At 35.6% G+C, this 15,020-nt stretch overlaps 1 protein-coding gene across 2 annotated transcripts; it reads left to right on the top strand.

Moving 5' to 3' along the window:
• Nucleotides 1-393: 393 nt before the first annotated feature.
• On the top strand, nt 394-3,293 carry LOC141666736 (uncharacterized). Of its 2 annotated transcripts, none has more exons than XM_074472906.1 (2): nt 394-473; nt 1,880-3,293. In XM_074472906.1, exon 2 carries the CDS (start codon nt 1,917-1,919, stop codon nt 2,826-2,828), a length of 912 nt encoding a protein of 303 aa, XP_074329007.1. In that variant the 5' UTR covers nt 394-473; nt 1,880-1,916; the 3' UTR covers nt 2,829-3,293. The 2 variants fall into 2 exon arrangements, with proteins under 2 accessions (XP_074329007.1, XP_074329009.1); XM_074472908.1 differs by lacking the exon at nt 394-473 and adding an exon at nt 520-682.
• Nucleotides 3,294-15,020: the final 11,727 nt, after the last annotated feature.

The following is a 15,020-nucleotide window of genomic DNA, read 5'->3' as shown; positions in this document are numbered from 1 at the left end:
ACATTAACAACTCATAATTGGAAAACGATTTTTGTGACCTTAACATTTTTCTTTACTTTCATATTACAACTTTTGCACTTTGTTATTTCCTTAAATTCATTTTTTGACAAAAATACAATCGAATGTAATATATGTAAATGCATTGGATTTCGAAGTCACAATAACTCGTGTTTTGAAAATTTTAAAAATAATTTTATCAATTTTTGATTATTTATATACAAATAATTGTAAAATCTAGGTTTTGTATATGTGAAACTATAAATAAACTTTTTTAAAAATACAAGGGCTTTTTTAGGACATACATTTACCGGCTTTAAATTGGGTTTACATTTCATAAGCTCGGCCCATTAAGATCAATTCGGCAGCTAGCCCAATTTAAATCATTCATCCCCAATAATAAGGGTAAGGCCCATTAGCATTTAATTTTGTTGAGGCCGGTAGCTCATAAATTTTCCCGACTCCACACCACTCAGGTAATGCCCTAAATCAGTTTTTTATATTTGATTAAATTGTTTAAATTAGTTTGGTTTTACTTTTTAAAGTTGATTAATGACTGAATATGATGTTAAAATGTCTAAATTCACTTTCTTTACAGGAAAATGAAGTTTTTAGTTAATGTATGTTAAGTGTTTGATGAAAGTCCTGACAAGGACAATACTTCTTCGTAGCAATTTAAATTCTGGTATTGATCAGGGATTAGCTAATGTCTGCCGGTTAACATAGATAGTATTATAGCATTTACGATTGTTATAACTTATAAACATGAACATTGCTCTTGTGGTTGTGTGTGCTATATAATTTATATGACTATAGTTTCTGTGAGCTGCATTTGTGTTATCGTGTAATTTCTTTGATCAAGTATGTTCGATTAATAATGTAATGCATAAATTTTCTAGGCATAACACCTTATTAATACAGTGTAAAACATAATCATGCTATTAAAATGATACTATTTATGTTTTGACTGTTTGAGTTAGTGAAAGATATTGTGATATAGTGTTGAAACTAGTGCGTAAACAATGCCAGTACTTGTAGTGACTGCATATGTAATTCTTTTGTTACATAATTTTAATGTTTTCTGCAACCCGAAAAGTAATTCATACATTTTTATATCACACATTACTTGTTCTGTTTATTTTTTCTTCATTTCCTTGCATAGAAATAATGTGGTTATTCTTGATTTTGTGATAGTAATGCAATATCGTCCATTCTATATGATTTTGCAAGCATTTATTGTACATGCAATATCATTATTGAGAAGGTGAAATAATTGTTTCATATGAGATTACATGTGTGTGTATGGGTGCGGTCACGATGTTCATGAGTGAGTTCAGGCCCAAAATATGTTTATAACAATAGTTAAATAACATTAGTATCTTTATACATATTTTGTTATATTTGGGAAGTGAAACTTTTTTACACAAGCACACATAAATTATGTTAAAATATAATCAATGTAACATCAAAATAAGAAAAAAAAAGCACTTACTGAACCTCTGTCCTGAGACATGACTTGCTAGTGATTTTCAAGCTGTGACACTATCTTGTCCTATGGAAATTGTTAAGTATTATCTGCTGATAAGGGCTTTTCAAGTTTCAACTGTTAACATATTTTTTATAGATCAACATTTGGTACAGAAAGGGTGTCCATTCAGCTGCAGATTTTAAAGAGGATTGCATTTACCCATTTCTGATGCTTTTTCTCTCATCTCTTTCCCCTAAACCAGCTCCTTTTTCTCTTTCTGTTCAGTAGCTCTATAAAATCTTCTGGAGAATCCTTGTATCATTGTTTATTTAATTATAATTGGTACTCTTTCATAGTCTAGTATAACTTTTAAGTAATTTGGTATCTAAAAGCGTGTTATTTTGTTATTACCAGGTCAGTGAGCATGCACCAGGAACTATAACCGGCTTAAATGAGTGGACGTTCTGCATCGGGTGGGTTACGTACAGCTTTGTCCTATTGCGTCCAGCAGGTACGGAATTATGACTACCACCATTACCTATGCCTCCTGGAACTTCCTCCAAATATGAGAAAAGCTGCATTTGCCCTCCGCGCATTTAATGTTGAAACAGCTAGAGCTATGGATGTTGCTTCTGATCCAAAAATCGGGCTTATGCGCTTGTTATGGTGGCAAGAAGTTATAGACAAGATATACGCAAACAAGTTGATAGAGCACCCAACTGCTCAGGCCCTTGCAGCTGTGATATCAGAGCATAAGGTGAGCAAGAGCTGGCTGAAGCGCTCTGTTGAAGCTCGGATAAATGATGCCCAGAGGGAGGTTACCGACATCTGGAAAACTGTAGAAGAATTGGAAAAATATTCCGAGGACACTGTATCAACTTTATTGTACACCACCCTTCAAGCAGGCGGTATCAAGTCCGCTGCAGCAGACCATGCAGCATCGCATATTGGCAAGGCAAGTGGACTTTTGTTGTTACTAAAGTCACTGCCTTACCATGCAAGTCGGAGCAACCAATTTTCTTATATACCCACTGACGTGGCCGAAAAACATGGGTTATTGGTTAAGCATGCAGGTCAATCAGAGATCCGGATGGATTCCCGGTCTGACCTATGTAATGCCGTATTTGAGATGGCATCTGTAGCTAATGCACATCTATTAAAGGCTCGTGAATTGGCAGGTTCAGTGCCAGCAGAGGCTCGTCCGGTGCTTCTGCCTGCTGTGCCTGCTCAGGTATTCTTGGATTCTTTAAGACGTGTGCATTTTGATGTCTACGATTCGAGCCTGACTCGAGGGGTCTTGGGAACTCCTCCTTTATGGTTCCAGTTAAAGCTCAAGTGGCATTCATGGAAGGGGAAGTACTAGATCTCTGTCCGTTGTACTTTTTTTGGCAATTCAGAAAAAAAATCATTCAATGGAGAGTGAAATAAAAGATTCGAGATTGAAGCAAGTTGTTTCACATTAGTAGAATCACAAAAACAGAGACTCTATGGATGAAGACTCATGTTTTGGGATGATCTATCGACTGTAGACATTTGACATTGAAGTAGAAGGTTTGCAGATGCTGCTGAGAGTACTTCTTTGTTCCTTGTGCTCTGCTCTGGGGTTTTGCCTAATAGATTATCTCCTATTACAACAATTGAAAAGTGTTGTATGTAAAATTGCTTAATTACTCTTATATATTTCACCGTGTTGTACTAATAATCTTCTATTTGAATCACACTAGAAGATTAGAGTTGTTACTAGTAGAAACATAAAACTAGAGTTCTTACTAGTAGAAACATAAATCTAGAGCTGAATTCTATATAGCTACTGATTTCTTGTGCTCAATCTTATTTGCTAATTGATGTGTTGTAGTGATAATCATTAACATAGCAGAAGATTAGAGTTGTTAAATATTAACATAAAACTACTACTAAAATTTTACTATGCTACTGATTTCTTGTGCTTAATCTGTAAAATCTGACGTCCATAAAAGTAAGAGTGTTCGGACCTATATAGATACATCATACAAGTCAACAATTAATGTGTACCAAAATTGCTAGTTTTTCGGATTGATCAATGGTGGATTATTGAGTTCGGTACGCATTCAGTTGTGCATTGAGATGTTATAAATGGTATCAGAGTCAGATTATCTTTCGAAGGGTATTAGGTATGGAACTAGTACATTTTTTTTGTTCCTATGGAGCATAGTTTAAGTTTTACCTATAGAGATTATGTGGCGTAGATGTGTATAGGATTATTGTGAATTTGGGACTAGGATTTAAAATTGAGTTAGACTAATGAACCTATAATTTGGATCAGAACTTGTAGGTTAAGATATAAGATTTTGTATTTTTATAAATAAATCTTATTCGTGTTCCTCGTTTTTATTGTTAAAATTCGCAGGGCTTTTATACAGAAAAATCAACAATCTTATAAAATTCGTAGAAAATTCATCGTAAGTTAGAATTCGTTGTTCTTGAACTTTTCGGAAAGTTTTTCTCGTTCTCTACAACTTTTGTGATTCTTGTTTTCCAAGAAAACGTCATTTAGAGGGTCAAAAAGTGGCAAGATCTGTAATCTTGGAGAAGATCGAGATTTTAGATGTGTCGTGTTTGATGGGTTGCTAATGATTGAATATGTGTTCTGATGTGAATTATCTGTTTACGTGTTTTATAAGTAACTATTCGTAGTTCCGTATTATTTGTTTGCCTGCGTGTTTGGTAAATAACTATTTGTTGCTTCGTATTATTTGTTTGCCTACGTATTTTGTAAGTAACTTTCCGTTGCTCTGTATTATTTGTTTAGCTACATGTTTTGTAAGTGACTATCTGTTCCTCCGTATATTTTGAAACATAAATTATCTATTTTGTTGTGCAAGACATGTCTGTACAATAACAAGACTAATTTAAATTGACAACCCTAAGTGTTGTGCAAGACATGCCTGTACTATAACAAGACTAAGTCAAATTGACAACCCTAAGTAAATTGTATTGTAATCTAAGTTTGTAATTTGTACTGTAATACCTAAGTCTGTAAAAATGAAAATAGAGCAGACTGAAGTCTTTTTCTATAAATAGTATCAAACCTAAGAATTCTATCTATAAGAAGATCAAGAAGATCATGCCTCAGAAGAATTATGAAGAAACTTGGAGTTGAATAAATCTGTTTTATGAAAAATATTCTAAGTCAAGATCTCTACAAGTCACAGATTTTGTGTTATAGAAAAGTCATTCAAGAACTCCAGAATGACTTATAGAGAAGTCAGGAAAGCTACTAGAGAACTTAGAGATATCGACAAGCCAAATTGAAGACATTAAGATTGGAGATATCGACAAGTCATTTCTTCACTAGAGAACTCAGAGTTATCGACAAGTCAAATATCACTAGAGAACTCTGAGATATCGACAAGTCAAATATCAATAGAGATCTCTGAGATATCGACAAGTCAAAGTATCATTAGAGATCTCTGAGATATCGACAAGTCAAAATATCACTAGAGATCTCTGAGATATCGAGAAGTCTATTTGCTACTAGAGAAGTCAGAGATATCGATAAGCCAAAGTGAAGACATGAAGAGGAGAGATCTCGACAAGCTAAATTCTCCTATAGAGAACTCAGAGACCTCTACAAGTCAAAACAACCATAGAGTAATGAGAGATCTCGATAAGTCATTATACTTATCGAGATGTCAAGTTCTTTATATATAAAACTGGAGATCTCGAGGTAAAAACTCAAAGTACAAAGTGCAGACCAATTCAATTTCCAAGATTAACAATCAACAAAAATCCAATCAGTTGGATTGACCAGTTAACAAAAAGCAGCTTGAAGAGTACAAGATCAAATGCCAAGATTAACTGACAGAGTAAAGTCACAGGCGTGCAAGATTAGAAAAGATACACTAAGCCAGAAATAGAAAGATTTGATTATCTATAAATAGGGTTTAATACATGTTGTTGCATGCTGTGTAATAAACAGTATTTACTGTTCTATAAAGTAAATATTGGATGCTTTGTTAGCTGTAACAGTTTAGACAAGAAAAATCTTGTATTGTCTCAAGGAAGAAGCTAAGCTCTTTAGCAACAAAGATCCTAAAAATTTTGTAGCAAAATATTCTTAATTATTAATATACAATTAAGTGAATTTTGAAAGATTTGTGTTCACTGTTATTTCTTGTTTAATTTCAATATTAACACATCTCAGTATAAGATTTAATTTACTTTGTCCATAACCATAAACACTTCAAGAAAAGCACAAAAACACATTCACCCCCCCCCCTCTTTGTGTAATTGAGGAATGCAACATTGAGTGAATTCTGCAAAAACAAAGGTATTGTTTAAGAATTCTCAGCTACTAGAACACCTCAACAAAATGGGCTAGGTGAAAGAAAAATAGAACATTGGTAGAAGCTATCAGGACAATGTTGCAAGATGCCAAGTTATCAACAAGTTTTTGGGAAGAAACTGTTAACACTGCGTGGTATACTCAAAATAAATATCTCATTAACAAGGCATATGAAAAATCACCTTACTCAATCATGTCTAAGAAAAAGCCTATTATAAAGCATCTTCATGTGTTTGGAAGCAAGTGTTACATTTTAAAAGACAACTCTGAATATGTGGGAAGATTTGACTCAAAGGTTTTTGAAGCTATTTTTCTAGGATATTTATTGGAAAGAACTGCCTACAAGGTTTTTGTGATTGATCAAAAGAAGATCATGGAAAACACAGATGTGACTTTTGATGATGACAAGTGTCCAGGATTGGAATGCCTTGATGATAATGAAGCTGAAGCCCTTGCATTTGAAAACCTCAACATTAATAGTGATTCTGATGAAGAAGATGAAGTCAATGCACAACAGATGATGAATGAAGAGATTACTGAAGAAGAAAATCATGGAAATGGAAGTTCATCTCAAACACCTGAATTTGATAGCACAAACTCAGGGGGGAGAAAGAGAAGAAGGATCCACTAGTCATATCAATAATGAAGAAAATGATGAAGGCACAAATCAACAAACTTACACATGGAAGTGGGATAGAAGTCACACTAGAGAAGCAATTATTGGTGACCCAACCGCTGGTGTGAGAACTAGAAGTGCAACTGCTAATGAGTGCCTACATGCATGCTTTTTATCTCAAGTAGAGCCTAAGAAAACTGAAGAAGCTCTAATGGATCCTATTTGGATATCTTCCATGCAGGAAGAACTGAATCAGTTTGAAAGAAATAAAGTTTGGGAGTTAGTTCCTGCACCAAAGAATAGAAGTGTAATTGAAACAAAATGGGTGTTCAGGAACAAGATGGATGAGAATGGTATAGTTACCAGAAACAAGGCAAAGTTGGTTGCAAGAGGCTATTCACAAGAAGAAGGAATTGATTATGATGATACTTTTGCTCTAGTTGCAAGACTTGAAGCAATAAGGATTTTTCTGGCATTTGTTGCTCATTCAAATTTTAAAGTGTATCAAATGGATGTCAAGAGTGCCTTCCTAAATGGTGAGCTAGAAGAAGAAGTTTATATGAAACAGCCACCTAATTTTGAAAATCCAGAATTTCCAGATTTTGTATACAAGTTACTCAAGGCTCTATATGGTTTAAAGCAGGCACCTAGAGCTTGGTATGATATATTGTCCGAATTCTTACTTAAATATGGTTTTACTAGAGGCACTATAGACAAGACTCTCTTCTACAAGAAGCATGGTGATGATATGATCCTAATTCAGATTTATGTGAATGATATCATTTTTGGTTCTATAAATGAAAAGTTTTTGCCAAAGATTCTCCAGGATTATGCAGAGTGAATATGAAATGAGTATGATGGGGTAATTAAGTTACTTTTTTGGACTTCAAGTCAGTCAAAGAAGTGAGAACCAGTGCAAGCCAACCTAGTGCAACAATGGTTCCTGAGCCTGTGGAAGCACAAAACAGGCACAACCACAGGAACCTACCCATGTTGAGCCTATTTCTTCACAACCATTATCAGCTAGGAAACCAACCACTTCATCCTCTCAAAAGTGTGAAGTGAGTAAATAGAAGAAAAAGGAGATAAGCTTAACTGTTATGAATGAGAGTGGTGAGGATCAAACAGAAGCTGAGTCACCATTGGTCAAGAGGATAAAGAAGGGTAAGAAATCTGAGCTGACCACTCAAACCACCTCTGTATACTCCCAAAAGGATGCAGTTGTACAAATGGAGATAAAACAGACTCTAGATACATCCTCTCAACAGGGTATTTCTATTGAAAAGAGCATTCTCCCCAATGCATCTTGTAAAGAGTCTATACAACCAACACTTGATCAAATTCAAGTGTATGGTAGAAGAAATAAGGATGACACACATAGTAATAACATATTTATTGAAGCTCCCTCATCCATTTAGGGGGAGATGCCAACACTCACTACTAAACAACAACTCTTCATCTCACAAATTTCTTCTTCACATATAACACTTGAATCCATTCCTCAAGTGCAAGCTCATTCAAGTGACTTGGTTCAAGAAAATTTGCTCATCACCCAGACACTACAATCAGATGGTGAGAGGCTACTAGCTGGGGTAGACCTTGATGACACCATCAAAACCATGGGGATTCATCTGTTTTTACTAAAGACCCCATGTATGTTACAAATGCACCTTCATGTGCAAATCATCCTTCATAGGCTATTAGGTTTGATATTAGTACTCCTGAGGGGGAGCTATCTAAATCCTCTCCAATTCAATTGGAGGACCCTGTTCCAGGACCAACTCCCCTCAAAATCCTGGTTGAGATTGCCTTGATAATTGAAGCTGGGGTACAATTGCCAATGATCCTGTCATAGGGGAGGCAAGTTTATCACATTCATGTGACAATACTTTGCAAGAAGCACAAGAGTTTGAGACTGGTGCACATGATAGTAACCCAGTCAAATCCCCTCCAATTCAATTGGAGGTTCCCACAACTAGTATGGAACAATAACTTGTCATAACCACAGTACCTACTGTGAGTCAAACTGTGACCTCTATCACAGGTAGTTCTGATCCTTCACACCAACCTTCCACCTCACAACCCTAACAACCACACCTTCTTTCAGACTGGCTACAAGAAGCTGCACCTTCATCTACTCTGGAAGATTTCAGGGTTGATCAGCTGGCTGGCCTTGCTCAGATCTCTCAATAACTTTTAACCTCAAATATGTCTAACCAGGATTACTAGGCCATAATGCTCTCCTATCAAACAGATGTCCAAGAGCAAAAAGACAAAATTGTTAATGAAGCTGAACAAAATGGCAACTGTGATGCATGGCTAAACAATGACTACAATCTGGAGATGGAGGGTGTTTTAGCAAAATTCAGGGAAGACTATCTATCTATCTTGGAGAGCAATGCTAAAGCCCTGACTCCTGGTGAGGTCTATGATGCAATCAGTGAAGTTTCCAAGGCTCAACTCAAAGCTTTCCATCTCTTTGAAAAAGCACTAGAACTCAGATTGATTGGTCATGAAGACAGGGTAAGGAAAATGGTAAATGAGAAGATGGATGAGATTATACCTTCTCAGGTCAAGATAACCTCAAAGTTTCAACACTTTGCTGACCAAATAAAAAGACTATATTTGACCACTATGGAAAAAGATGTCAAAAATCTCAGACAATCCTTCATTGCCCTTCATGAAGTGGTCCAACAACAAATCACACATTCAAATGACACCAAGATCAAGTTGGATCAGCTTTACCAAACCATATATGAGCCTTCTACATTGCTTATGGAGGGTATCACACAAGCTGTAACAGACATATTTGGACCTTCTTCTTCCTCAAGCTCTCATCCACCTGCCTCTACATCAACAAATCTTCAAATCCAAGCACTTCAGGGTCAAGTCTCTACTCTGCAATCTTCTAATGACCATCTCACAGCTCAGGTGCATGCTCTCACTACACTGGTGAAGAGTCAACATGATGGCATTCAAGCCTTGGTGGACTCCCACAAGCACCTACAAATACAAAATTATGTTACTTTGAGAGCCATCATGGGCAAACTAAACATACCATTTCCTGCACTTCCTGAAGATGTGAGGCCTGAAATTCCTACTCCTCTTCTCATGCCTGCCAACAAGACTAAGGGGGATATATAGGCTAGGCTATCATGATCAAGATTATCTACTCAAAATGTCCAAGCTGCTGACAAAAGTGTTGACAAGAGCAAAATTCAAAAAAATGATATTGGAATGGAGAGGCTTATTAAAGCAGCTGAGGGACCTAGTCTAAGCAGGGAATTTAATGGATTGCTTAAGGCTCTAAGGGCTTCTCACAATGACAATTTCTTCACCTACAAGAAAGCCTTGGATAGGAAAATAAACTCAATAAGGGTGATCTTGATAACAAAAGACAATTTTCAGGCAAGAAGGATTGTAGTCAACATAAATGACTCAGGAGTAGACAGGTGTATGCAGGTGTCCCTCAACTATCTTATCTCTAGGAGGGCATCTGAGTTAGACATTCTAATAAGCAAAGTCAGAATGGTGATTCATGAAGACACTCTCTTGCTAACAAAATTGAAGAATGCTCAAGTGGCTGCTTTTCCTGAAGCATACCTACAACCAAGCAAGGGAGTGGCATACATCCGTCCTACCACCAAACACTTCAAACACTTCCAGATTCCTAAGCAGTGTGTCATGGCCAACAAGAAGCTTATCATGACTCTGGTAACTGAGTTGAAAGTAAAGAGAAATAAGATTGTTGAAGATGAAGAGATGATCAAGCTGTTGGGGAGATATCTAAGGAATGCTGAAGCCAACCTGCCTAAAACTCAAATCAACAAGGATAATTTGGATGATGATGAGCAGAAAAAAGATGATAAAAAACATTCTGGCTCAAATCCAAGTCAATCCTCTAAGGCAGCTGGAAGCAAGGATGAAAAGAAGAAGGATGATGAGAAGAAGAAATGGGATGAGAGGAGAAGAAAGAAGAAGCAAGATGGCTCAGGATCACAACCACAACAAACCCTAAAAATCCAAACAACTCAAGCTCAACCTTCAAATTCAACAATCTCAAACATCAAACCACCTCAAACCTCTAAGCCCAAATTCTTGTACAAACAAACTGCAAACACCTTCCTAAAAATACCAATCACCTCAAGCCAAACATCTCTCAAGAAAATCACAAACCTACCTTCTGTCAAGCCCTCACTCCAAATTAACTACAAGTCTGTTGGGAGGAAACCTAAGAAGGTTAAGCCTACTGAAGAAGTGGAAGTCATTGAAAGGGCCATCTGGAATTGTTTCAAGGGAAATGATTTTCTGCCTTTAAACTGGTGCATCTCAGATGAAGATTATTTTCAACAACTAGCTGAGGAAATAGTTAGAGTCTGGGATTTAACTCTAAGGGAAGTAAGAATCTAGTATAAAGATGGATCCTTCATATTTCTAGGTTGTACCTTAATGGACACTCTCTCCCCCACAGAAATCAAAAGAGTGATAAGTTTACTGAAGGATAAGGATACTGCTATAAGAACATGGAGATCTGTTTTAGCTGAATGGTTGATTAAAAGGGAGGAAAGAAGAGCAGGGAATAAAGCAGAATCTAAGGAAAGGATAAGGAAATATAATAAGGAGATTAAAATGTACATGAAAAGATCAGAAGAACTCAAGGCCAAAGGAATGAGCAGAATTTCTAAAGGTGGAAAATTTCTAAACATCAAAGCTAGAAAATTCACAAGATTTAGGATTGATTTGCTAAATGTTTATCCAAAGACAGACAGACTCAAACTTATGGAAGCTCTAAGTGAGACACCAATTATAGAAGAACTTGACATTCTTGTTTACTTAAAGGATTTCATTAGCGAAGAAATAGAAGCAAAAATTGTCTTTACCTAAATGTTGTAACTATTTAAACTCAAGAAATCTCCTAATGTATAAATGTTGTAATTGTGTCAATTTTTATGTATTAATCTTATTTTCCATTAAAGCTTGGGGTTAGTCTTGTTAACAGGCATGAATTTGTGATAAACAACCTTCTCACAAATTGGGGGAAATTGTTGTGCAAGACATGCCTGTACTATAACAAGATTAAGTCAAATCGACAACCCTAATTAAATTGTGTTATAATCTAAGTTTGTAATTTGTACTGTAATACTTAAGTCTGTAAATATAAAAATATAGCAGACTGGAGTCTTTTTCTATAAACGGTATCAAGCCAAAGAATTCTATCTGGAAGAAGATCAAGAAGATCATGCCTCAGAAAAATTATGAAGAAGCTTGGAGTTGAATAAATCCGTTTTAGGAAAAATATTCCAAGTCAAGATCTCTACAAGTCACAGATTTTATGTTATAGAGAAGTCATTCGAGAACTCCAGAATGACTAATAGAGAAGTCAGGAAAGCTACTAGAGAACTCAGAGATATCGACAAGCCAAATTGTAGACATGAAGATTGGAGATATCGATAAGTTATTTTTTCACTAGAGAACTCAGAGTTATCAACAAGTCAAATATCACTAGAGAACTCTGAGATATCGACAAGTCAAATATCACTAGAGATCTCTGAGATATCGACAAGTTAAAATATCATTAGAGATCTCTGAGATATCGACAAGTCAAAATATCACTAGAGATCTCTGAGATATCGATAAGTCTATTTGCCATTAGAGAACTCAGAGATATCGATAAGCCAAAGTGAAGACATGAAGATGAGAGATCTCGACAAGCTAAATTCTCTTATAGAGAATTCAGAGACCTCTACAAGTCAAAACAACTATAGAGTAATGAGAGATCTCGATAAGTCATTATACTTATCGAGATGTCAAGTTCTTTATATATAAAACTGGAGATCTCGAGGTAAAAACTCAAAGTACAAAGTGCAGACCAGTTTAATATCCAATATTAACAATCAACAAATAATCCAATCAGTTTGATTGACAAGTCTACAAAAAGCAGCTTGAAGAGTACAAGATCAAAGGCCAAGAATAACTGACAGAGTAAAGTCACAGGCGTGCAAAATTAGAAAAGATACACTAAGCCAGAAATAGAAAGATTTGATTATCTAAAAATAGGATTTAGTACATGATGTTGCATGCTGTGTAATAACCAGTATTCCCTGTTCTATAAAGTAAATATTGGATGCTTTGTTAGTTGTAACAGTTTAGACAAGAAAAATCTTGTATTCTCTCAAGGAAGAAGCTAAGCTCTTTAGGAACAAAGAGCCTAAAAATTTTGTAGCAAAACATTCTTAATTTTAATATAAAATTAAGTGAGTTTTGAAAGATTTGTGTTCACTGTTATTGCTTGTTTAATTTCTGTATTAACACATCTCACTATAAGATTTAATTTACTTTGTTCATAACCATAAACACTTAAAGAAAAGCACAAAAACACAAAAACACATTCACCCCCCTGTGTGTAATTCATTATCGAACACTAAGTAAGTTGTATTATAATCTTAGTTTGCATTTTGTATTGTAACATTTAAGTCTGTAAAAATGTAAATAGACTAGACTGGAGTATTTTTCTGTAAACAGTTTCAAGCCTAAGAATAAGCTCTGGAAGAAGATCATGAAGATCAAGCCTCAGATAAAGTATGAAGAAGCTTGAAGTTGAACAAATCTATTTTTTTGAAAAATATTCTAAGTCAAAAAGTCTACAAATCACGGATTATGTGTTATAGAGAAGTCATTCGAGAACTCCAGAATGACCTATCGAGAAGTCAAGAAAAGCTACTAGTGAACTCAGAGATATTGACAAGCCAAATTGAAGACATAAATATTGGAGATATCGACAAGTCAAATTATCACTAGAGATCTCAAAGACATCTGTTAGGAATATGTTGTGTACTTGATGATAAGCTAAACAAAATAGCTTAGTAGATTTAACTTAGTGAATTTTGTAGCACCCGATGGATGATCAATTATAGTCCCAGCGGATGATTCAATATAGTCCCGACGGATGACTAATTGATATCCACTGGGTGAGTAGCTTATGTAACAATAAGTACTGTAGCACATTTCTTCAAACAACTTTGTATAGATTCTGTAGTAGCTTATGAATCATGTAGACTGCTAGTAGATGTGCAGAATAGGTTTTATTAAATATAAATATAAGATGTCTTGTAATTCTGCACAAATGAGATGAAGTAAAGTGATAAATGGCTACCCGGCAGATGATCAACAAAGCTACCCGACGGATGATCAACAAGACTACCCGATGGATAACAAGCATGTACCCGACAGATGATCAATTCAAATATCTGTTGACTGTGACAACACAGTCACATGCGTCAAGTGTTTGCAAAAGGAATGTGGCTGCCTGTTTAGAAGGAAAATGAGAAAAGAGAAGCATTACCATTTCCATGCTATTATGAAGATATCCAAAGATGCTGGAATAGAGTAGTGAAGCAGCATGGAATTAGACTTGATAGGTTTTGTTTTATTATCTTGTCTTATTACCATGTAAACTTGGTGATATATAAACCAATTGTAGCTAGTAGAACAAACTAACTAACAAACTAAGCAAACACATTTCTAGCAGAGAAACATTTGTAAGCTGTATTCTGTAGAATTTCTCTGTAGTTTGTTTGTTCACTTGTAAAGAAGCTGTGAGCTATTCAAGCTTCACAGGGTTCACTTGATATATATATACATATATATATATGGTGGATACATTCAAATCCACCAGAAACTTTTAAAGACCTGAGTTTTTATTACTTTATGTTTGATTAACTTAACTCTGTATTCCGCACTTTGCAAATCAAACAGTTACATATAAATTGAGTTAGAACAATTTTTCATAAATCTCAAAAAGAAGCCAGAATTACATTTAACCCCCCCTTCTGTAATTTTTGTTGTATTGTTAGGGAATAACAATTGGTATCAGAGCAAGCTCGTGAAGTACAAAGAGTTTAAAGATCACAACAAAATAACAAGATGAACAAGAAGGATGTTGGAGTCAAGATTCCATTTCTGGACAAAGACAATTATCACCACTGGAAGGTGAAGATGCACCTACATCTTCTTTCTCAAGATGAGGCCTATGTGGATTGCATAGGGAGAGGTCCTCATGTACCAATGAGAGCTGCAACAGGGAATGAACCATCTGTTCCCAAGCCTAGGCATGAATGGTCAGATCCTGATATTGAGCCAGTCAGGAAAGACAAGAAGGCCATGAATATATTGTTCAATGGAGTTGATGGTGATATGTTTGATAACATCATTAACTGCAAAACAGCCAATGAGGTTTGGGACATAATTTAGATTATCTGTGATGACACTGAGCAAGTAAGGGAGAATAAGATGCAGCTGCTAATTCAGCAATATGAGCACTTTTATTGTGAAGATAGTGAGTCTCTCACTGACATTTTTAGTAGATTTCAAAAATTTCTAAATGTTCTGAAGTTGCATGGAAGAGTCTATCAGACAAAAGACTCCAATCTCAAGTTCCTTAGATCTCTTCTAAAGGAATGGAAACCGATGACAATCTCATTGAGAAACTCTCAAGATTACAAGGAGTTTACTTTGGAGAGACTGTATGGCATCCTGAAAACTTATGAGCTTGAAATAGAGCAGGATGAGATGATGGAGAAAGGAAGGAAGAAAGGAGGGTCCATATTACTGGTTAC

The sequence above is a fragment of the Apium graveolens genome, chromosome 1 (genome assembly GCF_009905375.1).
Source record: "Apium graveolens cultivar Ventura chromosome 1, ASM990537v1, whole genome shotgun sequence".
Classification (NCBI taxonomy): domain Eukaryota; kingdom Viridiplantae; phylum Streptophyta; class Magnoliopsida; order Apiales; family Apiaceae; genus Apium; species Apium graveolens.
The sequence above is the reverse complement of the archived record's forward strand: the minus strand, read 5'-3'. Positions and strand labels throughout refer to the sequence as shown.